Genomic DNA, 25,799 nt, shown 5'->3' with positions numbered 1-25,799 from the left:
TGTTTCATTTTTACCACATCCTTTAAAGGTTTTTAGTGTGCTTTATAATACCTATTAATACAGTTGTAGGTGCGTATCATTTATAAATAAGTAAATTGTAAATATCAGGCTACAGGTAGAAGGAATAAAACTCAGTGCTTAAATGAGACACCAGTGAGGACACATAGTGGGTGCTCACCAAAGAATAGTTTCGTTTCCCCCCTTGGTGACAATTGATGTGAGAGATGAAAAGGAGAAAGTCAAGATGTCCCACGCGTGGCCTGGGGAGAGGGGCTGGCACTACCACCCGCTAAGATGGGGAGTTCTGGCATACTTCTGGGAGGAAATGAAGAGTTTGAGTTTGGATCGGTTTTCATAGGCCTAAGAACCTCATGGAGAGGTGCCTCAGGAGCATCTGGGCTGGAGATGAGGTTCAAGAGTCATTAGCAGGCAGCAGGTTGTTAAAACCATGGAAGTGAGTGATCTCCAAAGTGGGCCAGCAGAATGAGAGAGGAGAGCCCCACTGGGGTGGCTCAGTGCTTGAGCCTCGACCTATGAACCAGGAGGTCACCATTGGATCACCAGAGGGGGCACATGCCAGGGATGCGGGCTTGGTCCCAGTGTGGGGCATGCAGGTAGAGAGTAGGAATTTTTGAGCCGTGGACTATGCTCCAGATAGGGTTTTCAGTGCTGACACCAGGCCAGGCCTTGAGATACGGTCTCATGGCCCCTTCCCCTTGCACCTCACAAAATAGCCTTGCAAGATAGAACACTGCCAGCTTTCTAAAGAACAGGATAACCCTGTAAATAACATGGTCGTCAACAGCATGGTCCTGACACTGTTTGGGAAAAACTGTTTTGTCTTGGGTTGCTTACTCTGCAAAAACAGGCTGTGGTTAATGTGCTTAAAAGGTGGTCTTGCACAAAGGGTCGCGGCTGCTCTCTGACCTCCCTGTCTGGAAGGCAGAACAGCCGCCGGCCGGCAATAAAGGCTCCCTAAATTTTAATTTGGTCTGGACTCCAGTGGTCTTTACTCGCATTCGCACCACAACACAGCCAATCAACGATTCTCTCATCATTGATGCTTCTATCTCTCTCCTCCCCTCCCTTCCTCTCTGAAATCAATAAGAAAAAAAATAATATATATATATATATATATATATATATATATATATATATATATATATATATAGAATGAGAGAGAAGACAGGCAGCTGGCCTTCTAGTGGAGGTATGTGCAAAATTTGGAGTGCGGGGAGGTGGCGCCAACTATGGAAACTGGACTCAAACAGTCAAGGAAGGCGTGGTCAGCAGGTTCAAATACGCGGGAGCAGCGAGTAAGGGAGCTGCAGAGCATTCACTGGCTTTGGCAATTAGGAGGCCAGTGCGGAGTTGGGGGGCGGTGTAGAAGCCAGAAGGTAGGATGTGTATGTGTGTGTGTGTTCAGCTCCAGGGAGCAAGTCACCTGTGTGACAGCCGTGACCCCTGAGTCTCACCTTGGGAACAGTCTGGGCGGGGGAGGAGGTTGGGGCGAATCCGCACACCGTGGGGAGCGACCTCGGGCCCGTGGGTGGCGGCGGAGGCGAGGCCGGGGAGCCTGGCCGCTTCTGGCCGAGGACAGAGCGGCCTCCGCGCCCCGGCGTCTCAGGTTCCCGCAGGCAGCGCGGCGGCGCTCAGGTAGCTGCGGGCCTGTGGGCGGCGGGCAGGGCGGACCTGAGAGGCGGCGTCCGGCCCGCGGCCCTGTGCTGTCGGCTCCTCGCCTCTTCTCGCCCCGGCGCCAGGTAGGGCACCGACTGGGGAGGCCCCCGGCTCTCGGGCTTCTTCCTCCTCCCTCGGGCGGGCCCGGGGGTCTGGGGCCCGGGCTCCGGGCCCCGTAGTGCTGCGCCCGGGGAACGCTGGGCTCCCGCCCCGCCGCAGGCTGCACAGGCGGGTGGGGGTGGGGGTGGAGGGGAGTGGGGCGCGGCCTGGCCCGGATCCCGCCTGGCTGGCAGCGGTGCCGGGCTGCCCCCGCTGCGGTGCCCACGGTGCGCTCTGCCTAGCGCTGCCACCTGCGCTCCAGCCCCGCGGGCCGTCCCCTTCCGGCCCAGGCATGGCCCTGCGCCCTGGACCCGGTGAGTGCGCGCTGCTGCGCTGTTGACCTTGGGTGGGGACCTGGGCTCTGGGCTGCCCAGCTTACCGCCCGGCTCCTCCCCTGCCGGGGTCCTCGCCTGTGCTCCTGGGCCGGTCTCTGCGGTGGCCTGGGCTTCTGAGGCCTCAGGTGAGCCAGCCGCATCTCAGCTCCCCGGCGGCCTAAACTGGGTTCACAAGGTTTAGAACAATTAAATTTGCCGCCACGTAAACGCCGGGGACAAGTTTGTAGGTGCTTGAGGACTGACCTGATGCTCACTGCTGCGGTGGACTTCCACCTGGAGCCAGGGGGAAGGCAGGATGACATGGTGATGTGGTCGGTTCAGGCCTTCATCCTTACCTCTTTGGCTCTCTCCCTGTAAGGGATGTGTATTGTGTTCTGGCTGGCTGCTTTCTGCCCTTGAACTTTCCCGTAGCTGCGCTGCCGGGAAGCTGCTAATGGCTTGTCTGGGCTGGCAACAGGCTCTGGGTGACTTTTGAGAGGCCCTGGAGTAGGAGAGGCTTGCTAACCAGAGTGTCGTTTCCCCAGAGCCTTAGGTCCTTGTATGTGCTTGGAAGCTTAGTGATAACTAATTAGCAAAGGAGCTAAGGTGAAAGCTGGAAGCACTGGGAGGGATTTTAGCGGGGTCCTCAGCCCTTCCTGGCTCTCCCCCTGGATGTGGTGACCAACGTGTCTGTGTCTCCATCTTCAGGGAAAAGCTGGCTGCAGCTGGAATCCTCATGGGAGAAATTCCTCCCCTGGCTGTGAAGCATTAATACCCGAGGTCCTGAAGCCATGGAGCCAGGCAGACAGAGCCCCCATCAGCTTTCACCTCCTGAGGGCTGACAGCAGGTTTGGGGTCATTAGCCTGGCCTGGCTGCAACTCTGAGGATGGTGGTAGGAGGCTGCCCTGTCTCAAAATCATGGGGCTTGCATAGGTGGGTTTCTGGAAGATTCTTGGGCCTCTCATCCCCACCCTCAGCCCACCTGAGATCCTGGATAAGGGGTGAGTGCCTCTCAGCTAGGCCAAGAAATGGTGCAAGATGAGGCCTATTTTCTTTGTCCTTACACTAGGCGAATTAATCTTCAGATGGCCTCAAAATCAATCCCTGATAGTGGGAAGATAAAACAGTAGCCTCAGAGAAAAAGCAGGAAGATACCCTTTCTTCCCTAAAGCTGCTCACTGGCCTTCCTGGCTCTTCCCCCCAAATATCAATCTCTTTGTTCTTTTGTGTGCTGGCTCCCTACCTAGGACAGGAGACCATGGCTTTGGGCTTTGATATATGAGGGTTTAGGGCATAAGAGGATGGGCTCAGGGTGGAGTGCTGGGCATGCAAACTCAGCAAGAAGTGTCATTCATAGAGAAGGCTGTTTCTCCTGTTCAGATTTCACATTAAACATGGTTTCCTTTTCCTTGTACCTAAGTAAAGGGAGCTTGAGAGAGAGCCAGGCACACAATAATACTCAATAAATATTGTTGAATAAAAGGACACAATGTTCAGATGAAAATTCATGTTCATGTTCTCAGTTGGATTCTCCCGTGCCTGATGTCATGGTGACAATGATGTTGATAGATCACACTTGTAAAGCACATGATAACTAATTTGATTGTCATGGCGACTTATGAGGTCAGTACTATTATTAACCCCATTTTATAGGGAATAAAACTGAGCCAGAGAAGTTTAGTCACTTGCCCAAGGTCATGGAACAGGATTCAAACCTAGTTAGTCTGGCTAGAGTCCATATTTTTAACCATACATTGTAATGACTCTGAGCATACTATTAGATTAATTATGAGCTCATTCACTTATTTATTTTATGTCTTCACTCATCATGTTTACTGATGCCTACTATATTTCAGGTACAGGAACACAGTAGTGAATAAGATGGTCAAGGTCTGTCATGGAGCCGATAGTTAGCAGGTGAAACCCCTTTGGCCAACTCCCATGTGAGTCATGTACAGTAAATACAACAGAAAATGAACCCCGATAGGCAAACCCACAGCATTCTTTTGGGGAGGGGACATAATTTGATTCCAGCCTTTCCTGTTCCTGGGTGTTTGTAAGGGGCACTTAAGTGATCAAAGAGAATGTCTTCTGGTCTCCTGGGCAGGACATACAGGGCCTGGGCCTGGTTATCGTAGATTGTCTTAATGTTTCTTCAGAAGGGAAATAGGGCTTTGAGCTTGGCACCTGTGCTTCTCAGCCCAAGGGGCCTTCTAGGCCAGGAGGAGCACTGGCATGTTAGGCTCACGGTGGAACTGTGAGGGCCTAAGTGGAGCTTGCCCTCCTGAGACAGAGCCACAGTTTCCTCTTAAACCACCACTATTCTGGAGGGTCTTGAATCCCTTTGTCTGCAGTGGGTCCCTTGCCCATTGTTCCATCCTGTGTCATGTGAGCGGGGGTGCTGCCTATCTCCGACTGGACCCGATGGAATGGGTCTCGCACCCATAGCGGGGCCCAGGAAGACGGCTTTCTCTAGGTTGGGAAAGGAAGGCTCATAGTGGAAGACATTTTCCAAAGCCCAGGCCACGGGATATTAATAGGGACTTTTTCCTTTGATGGCAGGGGTGGGAGGGTCAAATAAGCCTGTTGGGTTAAACGAAGGTAAGCAGTTTTCTTTACTGCAGGACTTCTCAGATGATTAGAATCCGCTAGTAGGAATTGTGCACGACTCCCCATAAGGGATGATAGGATGCGGTATTTTCCAAGCCTTCCAACCTTCTATGTTCTATAGATGACAGTTTGGAGTATGCATGTTGAGGCTAAGGCTAGCCATAGTTTGGTTCAGGGTGCAGATGAAATTCCCTGAATGTATTGGGTCCAGGTAGTTTCTCAGATGTATGGGCTGGGATGCTCCCCTTGCAGCCCCCCCCCCCCACTTCCCGCCCCCAGGCCTCCCCCTCCCCCAAACACACCAGCAGAAGATATCATTTGCCTCTTCTCCCTCTGGCAGAACAGGACTAAGGGATTGGATTCATTTTCTCTATGAGTTCAGGACGTTTAATTATTTAATGAATAAATATTACCCTCCCTCTAGGTGGATTGCAGCCTGCTGGGTGCACTGTTTATGAAACAGCTGTGAGGACAGGTGGGTCCTAATCCCTGGGTAGCTAAAGCTCAGCAGTGGCCCAAGGATCGTGTGTCAACCATGTAATCCTGCTCTGTCCGCACAGGAGCTATTATGTGGGCTCAGGGAGGCACAACCTCACGATTGGACATGAGAAGGTGACTCAGGCCCAAATGAGGGCCACAGCCAGCCGCCCGGTAAACAACTGACCCATCCTTTCTGGGCTCTTCTCCCCAGGATTTCAACAGCACCACAGAAATAGCCATTTTGCTCACGGTTATTTCCCTGACCCACGCCACTTATCTAAGTCACTGGGAGGCCATGTGTCTGTTCTGAGCCTTCCCACCCAGGACTGTCTTTCTAAAGGGCAGATGGAGAGTGGAACTTTGCGTCCTGATTCTGCTGTAATCCACCCTGGTTGCTTTTAGAGGACTGCTCTGTGGGTCACTGGAGGCATCCCCACCTTCCCAGGGGGAGCAGCAGCTGCTGAGTCCAGCCAGGGCTCTGGAGGCTTCTCAGACAGAGCTGGAGGCCCATGTGGGAGCCGTGAGCGGCAGTAAGGAGAGGGTGGGGAGGTTGGGCTCAGGTGGGTGGGGTGGGACATACTTCCTGTGTGTGTGTGTGTGTGTGTGTGTGTGTGTGTGTGTGTACGTGCGCACAGTCACACTCTGGTAGAGCTTGTCGGGCTGCCCAGTCACCTGTGATACGCAGGTTCCTTGGGAAAAGAAAGGAAGGGCTGGAATAAGATCTGCCAGCTTTTCATCTCAGCTTGCTCCTGCTTGTTTCCCCTCTGAGTCTCTGTCCTTTCCTGGAAAAGGCTGGAGCAGTTCATAGACCTTCCCTTTTTCAGAGGAGGAGGTTCAGGGAGGAGCTTGTTTTGGCAACTGGGCTCAGAGCTCCCCTGCCAGTCCTGGGGTGCCCCCAGGAGGTTGTTTTGACGGGGCCTTCTGAGGGGAGGCAGCAAAGGTGATGTATTGCAGGGCACTGCTCAGCTCTCAGGAGGAGTCTGGATGTCAGAGGGAGGCGGTGCTTACCTTCTGTGGTGGGTCAGGAAGGCTGGTCAGTGGCTTGAGTTTCTTGCTCTGGACAGGGCTGTGAACAGGGCCAGGGCACTGCGTTCAGGATACAGCAGCCGTGGATGATTGGCATGACCTGAGCCCGTTAGGACTCTTGGAAATTTTCCACTTCCATTTCATATTCACGGGAGAATTTCCAGCTCTCGCTCAAGGCTGCTCACAGATATGCAAAGCAGAGCCCTCCCACCCAGCAGCTGCAGATAGGAGCCAGCAGCTGCTGCGCTGACACTGACTCAGCTCTGCCTCCTGCCCAGCCCAGCCTGCAGCCCTGGCCTGAGTGCGTCGCCTGTGTGGCATCCTCAGGAGCAGCCATGGAGACTCCAGTGCCAGGATCAGGTCTGTTGTGTTGCGGGTTCTGACGGTGGGATTCTGGCGAGAGCAGGAAACAGCTTCATTTGTTTACATACGGGGCACGGTGCTTTCTTTCTGGAGGGACTGTGGTGCCATGAACAGTTCCTGTTTGTTGAAATTGGTGGCATTTTACAGCTTTCTAACTCCGGGCCACTTCTACAGACTCATGGCAGGGTGTTGTATGTAAGAGTGAGATAAGCTGGATCATGAGCCAGAGCCAGTGAATTCAGTGAAGCCTCCCACGCCTGCTGGGTCTGGCTGACAGAAAGTTGAAAGCCAGCTTTGAACAAGCAGCTGGAGCTAAAGCTCTGCTTTGCACCTGCAGAGCGGGCTTTCCTCCCCATGTGGCCCGTGTCTGTAGGGCTGAGAACACAGACGAGCCATGGAGGGAGGGGCTGGCATGTGGGGACTGTCTGCCAAGGATGCCCAGAAGGCAGTATAGGAGGTGCCTGAGGCCCACTGCAGGAGATTAATATGGGTTCTGTAAAAAAAAAAAAAAAGGGGGGGGGCGCGCGTCTGTGGGGAAATGTTACTCTGTGATCCTTGAGTCTTTGATGTGCCTTGTGAATCTGGGTTGAGGGGCTATGGGATATAGCATCTCCCTAATACTTGACTATAGGACCTGTTCTACCAGCAATAGGTATGGGCATCTTAAGGGACCCGGTTTGAAAAAGGCTGATTTAAGCTAAAGGGAGAGGGGGATCTTTTGTAGAAAGATGCATCCTGAAAATGATGTTTTGTTGACTTGAGCAAGCTAAAAATGCTTCATGGAAAAGCATGGCAGGATTGGGCATCAGAGCCCTCAGGCACAAAGGACCCCCCGCAAATGCCCATTTCTGAGGGGGCCTGGAGTGTGTGGCTGGTGTGTGTTTGTGGGGTTAGGCGTAGGGGATGGGAAGGTGGTGGTGGGCAGCTTCTGTCCAGGCTGAGAGCTAATGCAGAGATGGGTCTCAGTGGTGTGATTCCTTTGGGGCTGGCCTGCCTGGGGTGGGTTCGGTGGGGGAGGACCCTAAGGGTCAAAACCTGCAATGTTGAAGTTTGTTTTTCTCTTTTTTCTCTCTTTTTTATAAGCTCTTCAGTCTCCATTTCCTTTCTGTCTCCTTTGTGTTTGTTAAAATGACAGTATAACAGCATTAATGATCAAAATCAGTCATTGCCTCTCACACAGGCAGTCCTGCCATCTGGCCATCTGCGTGCATGTCTCTCTTACAGCCCTTGTCCACCAGGGGATACATTTTCATATCTTTGCAACCAAGCCTGGATATCGTTTTATGTATTTTTCCCCCCACTTACTGTTATTTTGTAAGACATTTTAATGTGGCTGTATTGTCCTCTTCGTGACAATTTTGGTTGCTTAGCAATTTTTTCCAGGGAGTCTGCTCTAATGCAGACATTTTAAAGCTGTGCCTGTAAACCTCATGTGTCTTTTCCTTCCTTCAGATCCTTTTCTTAGAGGTAGTTTCTAGGGGGTGTTCGGTGGTGTGGGTGCTTCCTGGCTTTGCTCCTTGCCTGGGGCCCATGGGATGTCTCCTTCTGAGAGGTGAGGTTTTGCAACGTTGCCCCTGACCTGTGGCGTTAGACTGGGGAGGTGAAGGTCCAGATTTGTTCTGACCTCACAGCTCCTTCTGGATCTGGTTCTCTGTCTCTCTTTCCATTTCTCTCCCCTGTCACCGTCTCCCAGCCTCTGCTCTGATGGTTTCCAGCTTCCCCTTCTCTCTCCCCTTCTCTCTGGAGATCATGGTGATCTCCAGTCAGCTCTGCTCTTCCTCTTTGCAGGCCAGGCCTTTGCTGTTGTCCTGATCTCTGCCACCACAGACAAGCAGTGGTGTGTTGGGGTTCCTCTGTCCTAACCAGCTCCCTCCCACTCAACCCCCTAACGGTGAGAGAGGCCCAGGAAAGGCAGGGTGCTGGTGTGGAGGAAACTGGTTTCACAGTTAAGGGGCCCACAGATGTTCTGTACTGCCCGTTACTAGCGTGCTTGTCTCCTTCCTGTCTGGGTCATGAATGAGACCCACGTGCTGCAGAGAAGACCTTGGGGACTGTTTAGTCTAGTCCCTTTTGCTCACAGCTGAGAAATTGGACCAATGCAGAGAATGTCTGTCCCAAGGTTGCTCAGTGAGTCCCTCCTCCCCCGTATTTGCTTCCTCTCCCTGCCAGACACCAACTGGGCACCGTCTCACCTTCGTCCTCATCTGTTGGGCTGACAACGCCACTTCTCTCGTTAAACCTTCCCTGAAGCAACAATGGTGACAGGTGGACAGGAAGCTCTTCCTCCAGAGCCACTCCCTGTGGAAAGGAGGCAGCATTCACCCATTCCATAAGTGTGATGCTGCGTGTCCACCTGACACCCAGATGGACAAAGGGAAGTGGCCGGTGAAGAGTACAAGTGGAACCAGGTGCTGGGTTCGAATCCCCGAGCAGAGGCTCAGAGAGGAACAGGACAGGGAGCCACGGCTGAGAACAGCATACGTCTCTGCTCACTGGCCAATGAGCTCTCTGTGCCTTCATGGTGTCATCTGTGAAATGGCAGTAATGGGATTAACAGACTTAATGAATATAAAGGCAGAATGTACTTAATCAGTGCTAAGTGTTGAAAAAAAAAAAAAAAGACAGTAAAACAGAAAAGAAAGGAACTAACCAGGTGATGTAGGCCAGCCACTGCCGATAAGGAACCGGTATGCGGGGAGATGGATAAGGGAAGCGACATTTCAGCTGGGCTGAGAAAGGTAAAGAGTATTCCTGTCTCCAAACCTTTATAATAGTCCCCCCTTATGCATAGTTTTACCTCCTGTGATTTTAGTTACTCATGGTTAACTGTGGTATGGAGATATTAAATAGAAAATTCCAGAAATAAACAATTCGTATATTTTAAATTGCATGCCACTCTGAGCAGCGTGATGAAATCTCGTGTGGGCCTGCTCTGTCTTTCCCGTGATGTGAGTCATCCCTTTGTCCGGCGTCCCCACGCTGTAGATGCTTCCCACCCGTTAGTCACTTAGCTGTCTCCGTCATCAGATCGACTGTGTCACAGAGCTTGTGTTCAAGGAGCCCTTATTTTACTTAATGATGGCCCCAAAGCCATTCACATAACTTTTATTCACATAACTTTCATTACAGTATATTGCTATAATTTTTCTATTTCTATTTTCAATGTTAGTTATTGTTGTTAATCTCCCACTGTGCCTTATTTATAAATTAAACTTTATCATAGGTACACATGTATAAAAAAGTCATAGTATATTGCCCAGCTGTGTGGTTCAGTGGTTGAGCATCGACCTATGAACCAGGAGGTCATAGTTCTATTCCCAGGCAGGGCATATGCCTGGGTTTTGGGCTCGATCCCAGTAGGGGGCATACAGGAGGCAGCCTATCAATGATTCTCTCTCATCATTGATATTTCTGTCTCTCTCCTCTCCCTTCCTCTCTGAAATCAATAAAAATATATTTTTAAAAAATCGTAGTATATATAGGGTTCAGTATTATCTGGGGTTTTAGGCTTCCACTGGGGGGTCTTGCAATGTATTCCCCATAAATAAGGGGGAGGGGGGCACTGTATTTTATTTGTTGTGTCTTATTAGAAGTTCCAGAGGACTTCAAAGACTGGAACCATGATTGAAAATTCTTTCTTTTCCGCAAACGGCCTTGTTTCATGTGAAGAGGAATGCAGCTTGGGATTCCCCAGGGCTCTGCTGTCCTCCCGTGGGACCTTAAGATAATCATCAAACCCTTTGGGCTGTGGGCTTCCCCTCTGTGCAGGGGGAATGAGGTTTGGTCACTGGTGCACCTGGAATGGCCTCCTCAGTCTGCGGGAGGGGGGTCTGACCTCTCCCTTCTCCCCCATGGAAACAGAGCAGGGGAAGGCAGGGCTATGGGTGTGCTTCGGATCCTGAGTTCCGGCCAATAGAAGCATACTTAGCGACAGTTCATTCTTTGACTTCCGGACACTTGCTTTCTCATGATATGTAACTGGCCCTACACTCTTCACATCCAGTTACTTGTTGAGCTAGTTCTAGACATTGGCATGCTGGATTCTGTCGGGGGAAATCCTGAGTAGGCAGCTGACCCCAAGGACTGGGGGCCTGGCCCTTATTTCAGTACCTTCTCCTCCCCACACGGTGACTCCGGCCACCCAGTAATTCGTGAAGGTTAACGCTTGTTCTTTCTCTGTTAGCTGAGATGCCGCGCCAGTTCCCCAAGCTGAACATCTCTGAGGTGGACGAGCAAGTCCGGCTCCTGGCCGAGAAGGTGTTTGCTAAAGTGCTCCGAGAAGAGGACAGCAAAGATGCCCTGTCCCTCTTCACCGTCCCCGAGGACTGCCCCATCGGCCAGAAGGAGGCCAAGGAGAGGGAGCTGCAGAAGGAGCTGGCGGAGCAGGAGTCGGTGGAGACCGTGAAAAGGTTTGTCCCCACGGCTCAGCTGTCGTGTGCACAGTTGTGCAGCCCCAGGCCGCCTGTGGACGTTCGTCCTGAGTTGAGGTGGCTCCTGGGAACTGGCCTGACCCTGGGAGCTGAGCTTATTTCTTAGCCAAAACCACTTGACCATCACTTAGTTCATGAAGGACATTTCGGTGTGTCTGTTTGGTTGAAAAGATAAAAAACCGCTCTCTCTTTGCTGTTGTTTTAATAATGAACCAAGTACATAAATACACACGATTTCCAAATGAAATTTCTATTTTCTTTTTGTAAATTTTAGGATTTCCTGGGAAATACCAATTTTACTTCACTTTTCATCACCTGAAAAGTACTTTGCATTATTAATTAACTCAGTTCACTATTTACCAGGTCCTATGCTGGGCAATGGGGATGTAATAAAGAACAAGATAGATGTAGTCCCTCCCCTGTAGAGTTTACAGTGGTCTGGACAATAATTAAGTAAATGCACAAATTAATTTAAAAAATGACAAATTATGTGCAGTATCAGTCAGGTCTAATCAGAAAAACAGAAACCACTTGAGTACTGGAAATAGGATTTAATGCAGGGAGTTGGTTACAGAGGTGGTAGAGAACTGAGAACACAAGCAGGGGGGAGGGTGGCCACCCAGAGACTGGACACAGTAGGAAGCAGCTACCACCGTCAGCTGGAGAGTCAGTGGAAAGAGGTGGCATTGCTGGAGCCGGGGGTGGAGAAGCTGGGACTGAGGTAGCCTTCCCCATGGACACTGGAGCCAAGGAGGAAAAGCAACAGCTGCAGAGATGCCTCCCAAGGCAGAGATAGACGCAGGAGATACCTGGCTTTAATGGCACCTTCCAGTTTTCCCCAGTGGTTGCCATTGGCCAAACCTAGCCAGAAGGCAGCTGACGCATAGCTGGAAACACAGGGGATGGGGAGGACCTGAGGACCAACAGGTCCAGGCCCAGGCCCCGGCCAGGGGCTCTGAAGGAGATGAATAGGGGTTGAGAGAAAGTAAAGGTGTGTGTGCATGGGTGGGTGGGGGTGGGGGGTAGCCTTTTCAGAAGGGGCCGTTAGGGAAGGTTTCTTGGAGGAGGTGACATTGTAGCTGTAAAGGAGGTAAGGGTGTAAAGGACCCAGCTATGTGCAGAGCTGGTGAGAGCCGTAAAAGGCCCTCTATCTTCAAGGCCCATGTGGGGCAGAGGTGTGGTTAAAGGGGTAAGCAAGCGCCAGGACAGGCATCAGATCAGACTGCCTTGTGCTCCCTGATAAGAAGCTTGGGTCTTGGTCCAAGTGCAGTGGGAAGCCCTCACCCTCCCACAGTTTATCTCACCTGGGAGGGCAGAATTAAAGAGTAAAAACCTTTGATGGAGTGTCCAGTGGGGCTCTGGCTGGATGCCTGCCTGGCCAGCATACTGCAGACTTCAATAGCTAATATAATGGAATTGGGGTCTCTTCTGCAACCTAGTCGGCGATCAGGTTCCTCCGAAGGCACCTCCTTATTTTGAAAGGCAAGTCCTTTCCTTTCTTGGTAGTGTAGAAGTTCAGTCTTTCCTTAACTTTTTTTTTTTTTGGAAAGAAGTAAAATGTCGAGTATTGGTACAAAGGCAAGAACAGAGCTTCACCACCCAGAAAATAAATGCTCTCCCTCCTCAGAGGGGCTGTGAGCCCATGAAATGAAGGGGTTGTTGGTGCCATCGGCCAACTCTGAGTGCCAGCCTTGTATTGGGAGAGGAGGGGCTCAGCGGCATGGTCATCCCTGGTGGGCAAACAAGGGCATGACTGTAGAGGCCCTCGTCCCCACCGCCCTGGCTTCTCAGATGGTGACTTCATGGGCTGACTGGTCTGTACGACCTTCTGTGTCTTTTGAATGAGCCTTTAGATCATTAGTAAAGAGGAGTCCTGGCATTTTATTTTATTACCATGAATAAGAGGTTTCTGACTCCAGTTTCCATTACGGAGTGACGCTGGGCCAGACGTCTGTAAAAAGAGATTGTTTCCTACCACTGCCTTCTTCCTCCAAGTCCAAATGGTTCTCTGTGATTCCAGAAATTCTCCTGCAAAATCCTCTCCAGAAATGTGGTTCTGTCCCTGCGTCCTAGGTTGTGGTGGTCTTGGTGCGCCTCCCTTTAGACTGGAAGCTCCTTGCGGAGTGTATCTGGCTCCCCCTGCACCCCGGGATCCAGCCCGGGACTCGGCCTGTGCTGGTGAGCAGCGGGTGTGTAGCAGAGGAAAGAGGTCCTGTTTCCCCTGTTTCACCACAGATACTGCATCGGGGTGGCCACAGCCCCCGGGACCGTTGTGTTCTGCCACTCAGCAGTGTGCTCTGTGACCTGGGGCAAATTAAGAAACCTCTCTGTGCCCTGTTTCTTCCTCATCTGTAAAATGAGGATGGTAATAGTAGTTGCTTTCATGAGGTGTCCTGAGGAGTGAGGGAGTTCACATCTGTAAAAGGCTCAGGACAGGGCCCGGGTCACCGTAAACCCCATGCATATGTTCCCTATCCAACTTCCTGCTGCTGAGATGGAGATGGGCCGCAATAGCAGCTGCTTCTCGCCGTGGGGTAAGCGCCAGGCTGCACGGTTTACCTTCCTTCTGTAATCCCCACATCTTAGTAAGTGGATATTCTTATGACCTTGGTTTTGCAGATTAGGAAGCTAAGGCTCAGAGAAGTTAATTTGCACAAGGGCACGTAGCAAGTAAGTGACAGAGCAGGGACTGAAACTCATGTCTTTTGCTATGGAAACAAAGAAAGAGGTTTGGAATAAGCATAGTCAAATGTACATACATATATCACAGTGAAATATGTAAAAAGATTGTCAAGAAATAAACACTTTTATTATGGTGTTGGCAATATATGTGAATTTTAAAACATTAAAAAAGTCAGCAATCAATGAAAGACATTTAAAAAGGAGTATTAAAAACAAAAACGCGTGTATTTTGAATGCAGTACCCTTTAGCCCACGAGGCTCTCCCACTGTTAGTCAGGGGTGGGGTCCTTGGCTCCGTCGTAGGCACTGGAGTGACATGGGTGTGGCTCCCCAATATATAATTGGCGGCTTCTGAATGAGATGGAGAGAAACTGGGCCGAAGCTCTTACCCTACCCACTGGCTTTTTTTCTGCCAGTGACAGCCTGGTCCCTGGACTACCTGGCCGATGTCTCAGTGTCCTCTGGGGCTGTGCTCCCCCCCCCCCCCCCCAATTTTGTCTTTCTGTTTCACTGCTCAGCAGAGGTACCGTTATGCAAATGTTCAGGTGTGACCAGTTTAGAGGAGGAACCCTCTCCCCAGCCCCCTCTTCATCTCTAGCTCCTCCCTGACATTCTGAGTATAAACGGTGACACGGAGCCTTCCTGCAAGGAGCCCACCGGCCTCCAAGTTCGCAGTCAGTGGATTTGTTTCAAATTGTGACATGAGATGGGGCTTCCAGTTTGGGAAAAGCCTTCCCTCGCCCTGGCTCCTCTGATAAGCCTGAATACTCCTGGTGCTTGGAGAAGATTTTTTACATTTTTTATGTTTACAACCATTTTCTTTTTCTCTTGTATTAAAAAAAAAAGGGGGGGGGGGGAGGTGGGGACTCTTCTAAGTCTACTATAAAAGCATAAGATAGAACCAGGAAGTAAAACAGCTTCTTACAAAAAAGAAAAACATGGTCTGTGAATAAGAAAGATGAGCGCCTGGAACGCAGTGGCTTGCTGTGTAGGATTCCAGTGGCTGTAAGAACTGAACTGGGCTCAGACATCTCCCTTCCAGCTGGGGGGCTGAGTCCAGAAAGCCAGTGCCCCAGGCTGCTGGGAGAAGCACTTGTTTTTACCGGCAAGGCCCCAGTCAGGAGGCCTGCAGGGATGGCTGCTGCAGGGCCCGCCTCCTTAGGAAGATGGCATTGTCTAGGTCTCCAATGGGAGGGGGAGTTGGGTGGGGGACGGCTTACTGTGAGAGGGAGGGGTGGACAATCTATGGACTCAAAGTCAGGAGGCAAAGACAAGAAGACAGGAAAAGCCTGGTGGTACTCAGAAGCTATCTTTTGTTCACTTTGAATCTCTTCCTATTACCTAGCCCGAGTTCACCTACCCCACACAATACATAGTTGGAACTTAGCCAACACTGACAACACGAAAAATTTCTGAGCAACCAAAATGCACATTAGTGCTCTCCGGCCTCTCCTATTTCTTCTTTTTAAATAACTTTATTGGGATGTAATCCATATAACACACTATCCACCCATTTAAAATATATAACTCAATGGTTTTTATTACATTTGCAGAGTTGTGCAATCATCACCACAATCAATTCTGGAATATTTTTATCATCCTCAAAAGAAACCTATACCCTTTAGCTATCATCCTCCCAATATTTCCATCCCATCTCCTATTATTATGTTGCACAGATTCTAATAAGCTGATTATCTTGTTTCTTATCCTGTGACAATTTTTAAAAAATTTATTACTAACACTATTACAGATGTCCCTCATTTCTCCCCCACCCTTTTGCTTTACCCACCTCTACCCAGCCCCTGTCCCCACTCCCTCTGACCATCACCACACTGTTGTCTGTGTCCATGGGTTATGCATGCATGTTCTTTGGCTAATCTCTTCACCTTCTTTCGTCCCGTCTGCCCCACCCATCTCCCTCTGACGTCTGCCAGTCTGTTCCATGTATCCATGCCTCTGGTTCTATTTTGTTCATTAGAGTCCACATTTAAGTGAGATCATATGGTATCAAATTTAAGGAAGCAAATTAGAAGTGAGAGAAGGACTTCTAGAGGCAGGGCCGCAGAAGTGATGTGTGGTGATTATGAGCCCAGGCTTTGGATCCAGTCCACTGGGTTCAAATGACAGCCCTGTCTTTTACTGGGTCTGGCATTGGGCGAGTCTTCTAACCGCAGGAGAACCATTTTCAATCTGTGCAATGCGTGTAATTAAAGGACCCATCTTGTGAGAATTAAATGAGCTAATACGCATGATTGCTTAGCACAGTGCTCAGAACATTATTCGTGTTCCTGTTTTTGTTATTGTTAGTGTTAGACAGGCAACAGTGAGGGAGGAAACGGAATAATTGTGAAAGGCAGATGAAGAATTCGAAGCACTGCAGTCTCAGAGCAAAACGCCTCGAAGATGGTGACTGGATTGTACAATGATGACCCTGAGTCACTGAGAAAACTTTAGATTATGTGCAGCACGCTCTGACCAAGACACGGGATTATGATTTTCATTGTAAAAAGCCACACCAAAGTTGGTATTTTTAAAAATTAGGGGATAGACTTGATCTGAAAAATGTAGCTCTCCAAAACAGCAACTTCCTCAAGAATGTACTGAGTAAAGCAGATAAACAGATACTTGTTATGAATTGAGTGTAGCCCAGATAAAGTACTGTTACATCTTATTTTATGAAACTTCTTCAGTCAGGGGGAGGTAACTTGTTCATTCTTGGCCATTGACAAAGGAGCTTCATTTGAAACAGCCAATTCATCTGCTTTTCAAGTTGAAAATGGAGCATTTAAAACTTAATTTAAAAGGTAGCAAAGATTGTACTTCATTTTGACCTCTGGGATCTTTCTGGAGAAGGGCAGCTGGGAAGCTGGGAAGGCCTGGCGAAGGGGAGCAGGGGGGAGGCAGGTGAATGGGGACCTGCCCTTGGTCAGGAGGGAGGGGAGGAGCGGGGACAGCCATAGGTGAGGGCTGGTTCTCTCAGAAGGAAGTGATGCAGGGAGCCTTCTCTGACCTGCTGCTCCGCTGCCCCTGCCCCCAGTCTGGATCAGGTGTCTCCTCTGGGATCCCCAACAACCAGGGGTTTCTCACCACACCAACCACGTTGTATGATGACAATGAGGACAGTCTGTTGAACTGTCCAATCATCAGTGCCATTACCAGTCAGCCCCTGGAGTCAGGGGTTATATGTCATCAATCCATCTACCCCCAGGGCCTGGCACACGGTAGATTATTCATGGGAGAAGGGTCTCTCTGTGGCCCCTGATTCATTGTACATAATTGAGAGCCTTTGGGGAAAGGTTTGCTCTGGTGCTGCTCCCTGCCTGGCAGGCCTCTGGGCAGACTACACAGGGCGGTGGGCTGCAAAGGCCCCTGGGAAGATGCCAGCTGTTCTCTAGAAGAGCAAGAGGGGCCCTGGTTCTTACCTTGGGCTTAGCATATAAATCAATCAAATGTTATGACGGAAGACTCTGGGGCGTCTGGTTCCCAGGAGCTGAGGAGGGCTGGGGAGTGGGGCAGGGGAAGGGTGGGGACACCATGAATGGCAGAGGCAGCCAAGGGCCCTAGAGCATGCTGGTGGCAGGCATCAGAACAATGGAGAGAGGCTGTTCACCATCTTGTGTTGACAAGCTGGTCAGGCAAGAAGGTCCCTGTGGCCCAGGAGGACGAAGCTGCTTCCTGGCCTGTGGGCTCTCTGGCCTGGCCTGGAGCTGGTGTACTCATAGCCCCACACCCCGCCAGATTTTTGGCAGGAGTGTGTGTCTGCCAGGGGGACATGTGGGCAGGGAAGGAGGGGGTGTGCCAGCTGTGGCAGAGCGAGCTGGCTTCCTCTGGGGCCCCAGGGGTAGCCCGAGGTGCAGCAGGTGCCTGTGGACAGACAGATCTTGGCCCATCAAAAGGAAGTGCTTTCTAACAAATGGCAATGGGTCGTGTTTTGTTCACCTTGTGTTTACGTGCCTAACACTGGCCTGGCCCAGAGTAGGTGCTTGGCAAATGGCTTTTTGAATACGATTGAATGCTGATGTGTTACTCAGAAATGTAGTGAGCTCTCTGTCACTGGAGATATTCAAGCACAAGCTCCTTTGTGAAAGGGTTGGAGTATGTCATCTTTAAAGTCCTTTCCAGCTAGGAGACCCCCATGGTTCTAAAATTCACATAACAGTTATGGTAAGCTTTTATTGTTGTGACACATATGGGGAGCTTCAGGTAGTCTTGAGAGGGAAAGAAGGATGTGTGTGTGCGCACACCCCCCTCTGCCCCCCCCCCCACACACAGCTGCTCCTCTCATTTTTGTTGGCTGAGCCCCGGTTGTATAGAATGGACACTAGATATGGGCTTATCATATCCCTCCCTAATCTCCAGACCCTTGGAATATCATGAGACATCACTCCTGTGATTATGCTGTGGTATGTGGCACAATGGACCTGAAGATAGGGACATTACCAGGTGGGCATCACTAATCACAGGCTGGTTGTAGGGGGCGGGGGGAGTCAGGGATTCGGAGCACCAGAACCAAGGTCATGCCTGGCTTTGAAGATGGAGGGTGTCTGTGTGCAAGAAAGCGAGTGACACCTGCCCAGGAGCCAGCAAGGAACTAGGGGCCTCAGTCTGTGGTCCCCTGGAACTGGATTCTGCCAATACCCCAAATGAGCTTGGGAGTGGGTTTTCTCCCAGAGTCTCCAGATAGGAGCTCAGTGTGACCATCATCTTGATTTTGCCCTTTAATACCCTGAGCATTGAGCCCAGGCATGCCCACCCAGACTTCTCAGCTGCAGACCTGTGTTGTGTGTTGTTGAAGCCATCTGGCTGTGGCAACTTGTCATGCAGCAAGAGAGCATGAACACCGGGCCCTCTCTGTGGACTCCATTGAGCTTTCCCAGTTATCTGAGACACAAGCTTAGTGGTTAGCTCCAGTTACTCCAAGCCCTTTCCTAAGGTGAGTGGGCCCCGAGGAGGAGTTGACCCATCTGGTGTTAAACTTTGTGTCTGCAAAGTCTGAGCTCCAGCCCGTGGACGTTCACATGTGACATCTGGGTCTCACCTGAAGACCAGGGCTGGAGCCATAATGGACGTCTTCAAGAAGGAGAATTCTTTGGACACTAGCATGTGGACACTGGCTTCCTCAATGGGCAGAAGGATGTGGACATTTCTAGGACAAGCCTGGTGGGGTGTTGGCTTAGCTGGCCTCCCAGCTTTCTGATCATGGGGTGCTTTTTTACTGTCCTTACCTTACACGTCACCTTGCTTCTCCTTGGCGGGACCAGCCATCAGGTGGCACTGGCTGAAGCATGTGTGGCACTTGGCTTAGAGATTAACAACAGTGACCTGGCAGGCATGTGAGTGACACCGAAGCCAGTCTCATGGGACTCGAGGGAGCCTGTCAGAATGTGAGAGGGAGCCCAAAGCATGGCTCTCCCTCTAAATGCGAATGTCCAAACAATGCCAAAGTGAGAACCTCATTACTCAGGGTGATGATGGACTGACATGAACTGGCATCGCCCTTGGCTCAGCTCTGTGTGATGAATGGATGGCAGGCTGGGGAGGCCTGGGCCGAGGCTCCTGGCGTTCGTTCAGGCTGAGTTTCCCAAACAACGCAGTGCACCTGCTATGCAGGGCCGGGGGCTGGGCAAAGATGGACTCTGGGAAAAGTGGCTGCTTCCACTTTCCAGGTGTAAACAGCCTTGTCCCCAAAGAGGTGCTGAGGACCAGCGAGCCATGGCAAGTGGTGGGTGTGTAAACAAGGGGAGGAACTGTGGTTCCTGAAAAATCACCAGTGGGTCTGTGAGGAGATCTGGCCAAGAGCCAGGAGGAAGTCAGCTGCTTCCTGTGAGCCATGAGACTCTTTTAGAGATTAACCGATTTCCACACACCCTATAGGTGTCACTGGTGCCTAGAGAAGAGGAGGGGTTCTGTGGACTCTGGAGGGTCATGGTTGTCACCCCGTCCTTTGCTGGTGGCTGTGGGCTCTGACACCACGGGGTGGCTATGCCAGGGGCTGGGCTCCACTGGAGGCAGAGAGACAAGAGAGAGCGGAGTGTTCAGGGCCTCACCTCACTGCTGTTAATTCCCTTCCTGGGATCCTAGGACTTGGGGTTATGTCATTGGAAACATTACTATTTAGTCAATGAGGAAGGTGAGTATTCACAAATCAGCATTGCAAATAAGCATGAGACGTAGCACTTAAAATATATATATTTTTGAATTGATTTCAGAGAGTGAGAGTGAGATAGAAACATTAATGATGAGAGAGAATCATTGATCAGCTGCCTCCTGCACGCCCCACACTGGGGATTGAGCCCACAACCCTGGCATGACTTCCTGGTTAATAGGTTGACGCTCAACCTCTGAGCCACGTCGGGTGGGCGAGCGAGATGTAGCATTTTAAACTGACCTTGTTGTGCCCACTTCTCCAAGAGTTTGTGAAGTCATCTATCGGTGCCAAGGTGACAGGCCCAGAGGGACCTGAAATTGATGCTGATGAATCAGTTTTCCATAACAGAGACTCGGGTCTGTGCCTGCCAGGCAGAAGCAGCTAGGAAGGCACATGGCAGCCTCGAGGGAGGAGCAGCGGGGGGAACGGGGTGGAGCAAGGACCAGGGAGGGAGGGGGCCCAGGGCTAGCTGCCACCTTGCCTCGTGACTTTGAGTAAGCCCTTTCCCATCTCTGGGTCCCTGACTTTCATTTTATGAAACAAGGAGGTGCGCCTGGTCCATGGTCTTGATGTCTTCTGGCGCCAATGCTCCAAATTTCCAACTCCGGGAAACTGTCACTTCCTGAGACTGTCAGACACTGGGACTTAGACTTTGGGTTGTCTGAAGACAGCATGCTGGTTGACTTGGCATTGTCCTTCCTCCTCTAACCTCGGGGTTAGACCCCTGCAGGATGGTCTGTCCTCCTCTTAACAGAGCAAACAGCCCATGACCGTTCTTAGTGACCACAGCGATGGGTGTCCGGATGGCTGTTCTGTATCTTGTGCAGGTGTGTTTAAGAGGAAAGCATAACTAATTAGATCTTAACAGTAAGGCCAGCCTCAGTGATTAATCAGAGCAAAATTTTCCTGCCACGGGTATAACAAGGCTCTTTATCACTTGCCCCAATTAGCTACTGACGTCTCCCACTTTTCCTTGTGCTTGGCTTTTAGAAAGAAAAGTTTCAAGATGATTCGATCCCAGTCCCTGTCTCTGCAAATGCCAACGCAGCCAGATTGGAAGGGCCCCCCGACAACCACTCCAGCCCTGTCTCCTGCGACACCTGTGCCCCCGGGAGCCACTTGCCAGCTCGCGCCAGCACCTTTTGCTATGCCCGAGTACCAGCGGGTAACCATCAGCGGAGATTACTGTGCCGGGGTAAGGTGTCTCCCACTCTCCCTCTCCGTGGGATCCCCTGGGGGCTGTGTGAAGGTGGTATGTGCCTTGTGCAGAGGCCAGAGCCCGTTGGGCCATTGGGTTATGCCCAGCCCTGAAGCCTGGCCCAGTCTGTAGGTGTCTGGAGTGGGCAGGAGGTATCGGAATTAGAAAGGGAGGGTCCTGCGGAGGTTGGGGGGTGTGGGTGTCTAGGGTGCCGTCCATTCCTGTGAGGAGGGCTTGGGGCTGTGAGCTGGCACGCTGTGCCCATGGCCTATCCGTTCCCTGTGTTCTCTGCCCTGAAGCCCATTGAGGAAGGTGCCCCTTTAGTGTTCCCAGATATTGAATGGGTTCCCAGTCCTGTTGTGGATTGGTTTGCTGATTCGGCTCTCTCAGCACCCTTAGATATAGGTTAGCCCTCCAGCCAGGAAGAGAGGGTCTTGATGAGGAAGTGAATGAGCTGATGTACACACCACGTCGGTTAACTCAGTCACTGAAAACGTGCTAATTTCACCTGGTAGGAGGATGCATTTTTATTGCTTACTCAGAAAGAGAAATATCGCTAACGTTAGTGCCGGGGTTAAGTTTGGTCCTATCTACCTGGCCCTCAACCTACTACTTGTGCCTCAGTTGACCGTGTTATTATCTTTCTCTTTCCTTTTTCAGGGTAGTTTTAGAATATACCAGAGAAAACTAAGTGGCTTACGACGCTTACACATTTTCCCCTAGCCATAACAACATATATTATTTTGGGGGCAATAGGGAATCCTTGCATATGGTACAAAATATAAAAGAAACAAAAACTATGTAGTTCTCCAGCCCCAGTTCCCTTTCTCAGAGGCAGCCCTTGGCTTGGTTTCTTGTGTGTTCTCACATAGCTGGCCTGTGTACCTGCAATTAATTACATACACATGGTTCGTTTATTTGTACACAAACAGTAGTTTACTATACACACGACATAACTGAGCCTAGCTTTTTTTTCACTTAACAGTACCCCTTGGAGATAATGCCATATCATTAAAGAACTTCCTTGTTCTTTTTAACGAACGCATCGTATTCCACTGTGCGGATGTCCGCTATCTTACTTAAGTGCCCATGGATGGGGATTTTGGTTGGTTGGAAGCAATGCAGGCCTTGTCTGAAGATGCATTGGTGTCCCCCAGCCTCTGGCCTGTGGGCAGAGCAGTGGAAAGGGAGAGTCGAGGTGGGCTGACAGCTAGCTGAATGGGAGGACATTGGCCTGGGGCACTAACTAGCTTCTTTCAGTCAGTCTCCTGGCTGGCATGTCGTAGGGCATGGAGCCCCTGAACTGGGCAGTTGGTCCCAGAGAGCTACAAGTCTGTGTCAGGCAGGCTGACCTTGCAGATCTCCTTGGCCCCGTGGGTCTGCTGTCAGGCATGAGGCCTGCGGTGCCTACAAGTTGGCTGGTGGTTGCTGGTCCCCTGAGCACCCCTCTGACATCTTCAGCTGTGGCCTGAGCCCCTGGCTGTGCTGGGTCCATTGGTTCTGCAGACAGCGTGTTCGCCTTTGCCTAAGGCAGTGGTCGGCAAACTCATTAGTCAACAGAGCCAAATATCAACAGTACAACGATTGAAATTTCTTTTGAGAGCCACATTTTTTAAACTTAAACTATATAGGTAGGTACATTGTTATTAACTTCATTAGGGTACGTGGTATTTTGTGGAAGAGCCACACTCAAGGGGCCAAAGAGCCGCATGTGGCTCTCGAGCCGCGGTTTGCCGACCACTCTAAGGTATTGTGTCTGCTCATCTATTTATTCCTGCTGCTCTCAGAAGCCATCCGGAAGGGCTAAAATGGAATTAACATACCTTCCTGGGGACACTTAGAGTCAGGAAAGGCGAAGCTACTTCCTTAGCCAAGAGCAAAGAGTAATATTTAGTAAAAGGATAAAAACATGCATAGAAAAGATATGCCAGTTTTGGTCCTCTGAGGACTGAGTGGGGTGGGGGAAGGTGGAGGATGGAGGGTGGAGGGTGGAGTTTTAGCTGCATCTGTGATGATTTATTTATTCAAACCTGTAAGAGATCTGAAACCATGATGAAAAAATATTAAAATGGTTAGCTCTGGGTGTCTGCCAGTGCTTGTTTGTATGTTTAAAATGTTTCAAAACTGAAGTGATTTTTTAATTAAAGCAGAGGAGGACATTTTCAGGCCTCAGCCCTCCCACGCTCCTCTCACCCTCATCTTGTCCGCCCTTGGCTGCGTCACATATCCGCTGTTATGACAGTTTAGCTGCTCGTCTCCCGAGCACATTCAGATTCTGCCCCACACATCCTTCCCAAACCGACTAAGACTGATGAGCCCACTGGGAGGTGGGAGTTGATCTCGTTCGTCTTTGAACACGAGGCAGCTCTGGGAATGCAGACCAGCCCTGGGCTGTGGGAATCAGTCAGATCAGGCTCTGCGGTTTGATGCTGTGACTTCCTGGCGAGTGATTTATCCTCGCTGGGCCTTGGTTCCCCCATTTGTAAAACAGGTTGCAGTGAGGACCCAATGAAATCTATGGAGAGGGTCTAGCACACAACACCTGTCCCTAAGTGCTTGTGGCTGGGTGAATTTGGGTGAGTGCCGATGAATCAGCCTGGGGGCGGCAAAGCAGCAGAGTGAGCATGCAGACGTTTTTATTTTACCTCCAAAGGACCCATCAGCTGAGAGCGATGATGCTCACCCTCATGAGGGACGAGGTCCAGGCTTTGCCTCTTTGTGTGCTGCGGGGTGCAGCCGCAGGCTTGTGCTTTAGTCAGCAGCACTGGAGGGGCTGGCTGGGGGTGTGCAGGCCGGAGTGCCTGCCTCCCTACCTAACTCTCCTCCTGTGTGGGTCCTCGAGACTGTCCCCAGGTCAGGGATCTGCTAGGACTCCTGGGGCTCAGCCCATAGCTGTGCTCTGACTAGGATTTATTACAGCGAAAGGACACAGAGCAAAACCAGTCCAGGGGGCAGGTCCCCGGGGCAGAGTCTCGGGAGGTCCTCTCCCAGTGGAGTCACCACAGCACACTTAATTCGGAGGGTGGCACCACGTGTGACGTGTCATCTATCACGGAAGCTCGTGAGAGGCTCAGTGCCCAAGGCTTTTATTGAGGCCGGTCTCACATCTGCATAGCACGTCCCCACATTCCAGACTCCCAGGAGGAAACCAGGTGTTCAGCATACACCTGTTGGTGCGAGCAGCGTAGGCACAATAAGCCACTCTTTACAAGTCAGGGAATGGTGGGAATGCTCCCGAAACCCCAGTTCCCGGGTGCCAGCCGCGGGCCAGCCTTGCAGCAGACCTTGCTAAGGACAGCGGTCTCAGGCCGGCTACATGCACTCTTTCTGCACACCTTCCCCTGCAGATCACCGTGGAGGACTATGAGCAGGCCGCCAAGAGCCTGGCCAAGGCCCTGATGATCCGGGAGAAGTATGCCCGGCTTGCCTATCACCGTTTCCCACGGACCACAGCCCAGTACTTGGGTCATTCACGGGTGGACACAGCACCTCCGGGGGAGGGCCTCCCAGGTACGGTGCTGTGGCTGCAGGTGGGGTTCCAAGTGGACATGGTCCAAGAGTTGGTCAGGGCTTTTTCTTAGCTGGATGTATTTCCCCTGGATGGTGTTGTAAGGGCAGGGTGCCGGCTTCACCCCCCACAGAACTGAGCTGTGGAAGTTAGGAGAGAGATGAAAGTCTGGATCTTGGGAGTTTTCCAGGGAGACAGGCAGTCTCATGTGGGGTATTTTAAAAAACATGATCAGACATTAAATGCCAAATTTGTGTGTGTGTGTGTGTGTGTGTGTGTGTGTGTGTGTGTGTGTGACGGGGGTGGGGTGGGGTGGGGTAAGTACAGGAGGCATGTTCTGGGATAGGAGAGGTAAGCTCGGGGGTTAAACATACTTGTATTCTGATCTAAGCTCTGCCACTTTCTTGGGCAAAGACTTCTCCAAACCTCAGTTTCTCAGTCTGTAAAATGGGAATACTAATAATACCTGTCACCTGGGCCTGCTGAGAGGATTGCATGAAGGAATGAATGTGAAGCAGTGAGTACAGTTCTGGCATCCAGTGAGTGTTCAGTAAATGGAAGCTGGTTTATGCTGTGGGGCTGGGGAGATTGGCGAGGGCAGGATCATTTCTGGTGGGCTCGGTTTGGCCGGGGGAGGACCCAGGGGCAGTAGAGACTGTAGGTTGAATGAGCACCATAGGAAACCTCAACATTGAAAGCTGGTGGTGGGGGATCCAGTAAGGGCCTGATGGTCTGTGTCAGTGCCCATGACCCAGGCTGCCCCCTGAGTGTAGTTGGTGCCATTTCTGGCCTCCTTGAAGCTCTGAGACTTGGACTTTGAGTATCTGTTACCACCAGGGGCCCTGGGTAAATCTCAGCCCTTCTCACCCATTTCCCTGTTTGTCTGAGGGAAGGTGATCCCACCTGCCCCATTTTTGGCAAAGGCCAACAGGAATGACTGTCAAATGTGTACTTTCTACAGAGCAGAGCACCCAGGGGTCCTGGCATGAGTGTGGTGGGTGGAGGCTGTGGCTTCTCTCAGGCCTTTGTACTGCTGGCAACTCACAGGCCACTGGCACGTTTTAGGGACTCCTGAGCAGAGCACAAGCCCCCAGTTCCACTGCTATTAAGCATAACCTGTTCCTTGGCCAGAGACAGAGCTTAGCAAGAGTCAGGAAAAGTCATTATGAGAATAATGCCCAGTGATTTACATGTCGGGCATTGCTATTTACAAAGCATTTTCCTATACCCACTCTTGCAGCCCTCACAATGGGCTGTTGAGGC

The 25,799-nt window shown here is 51.0% G+C and overlaps 1 protein-coding gene across 6 annotated transcripts in view; it reads left to right on the top strand.

The window, feature by feature from the left end:
• The first annotated feature begins 1,244 nt into the window (after positions 1-1,244).
• Positions 1,245-25,799, top strand: part of AMPD3 (adenosine monophosphate deaminase 3) — a 46,709-nt gene continuing 22,154 nt past the window's right edge. Inside the window, exons 1-5 of one of the 6 annotated variants that reach the window (XM_079787423.1) lie at positions 1,916-2,090; positions 5,584-5,711; positions 10,754-10,979; positions 20,821-21,025; positions 24,376-24,538. In XM_079787423.1, the coding sequence (XP_079643549.1) occupies positions 10,759-10,979; positions 20,821-21,025; positions 24,376-24,538 (589 nt within the window). In that variant the 5' untranslated portion in view covers positions 1,916-2,090; positions 5,584-5,711; positions 10,754-10,758. Of the gene's footprint in view, positions 1,398-1,417; positions 1,761-1,915; positions 2,091-3,248; positions 5,712-6,134; positions 6,568-10,753; positions 10,980-20,820; positions 21,026-24,375; positions 24,539-25,799 lie in introns of those variants that run through there. The other 5 variants (XM_079787419.1, XM_079787421.1, XM_079787422.1 and 2 more) reach the window with 5 other exon arrangements.

The sequence above is a fragment of the Cnephaeus nilssonii genome, assembly GCF_951640355.1.
Source record: "Cnephaeus nilssonii genome assembly, chromosome: 13".
Taxonomy (NCBI): domain Eukaryota; kingdom Metazoa; phylum Chordata; class Mammalia; order Chiroptera; family Vespertilionidae; genus Cnephaeus; species Cnephaeus nilssonii.
This window is presented reverse-complemented; position numbering and strand designations above follow the sequence as displayed.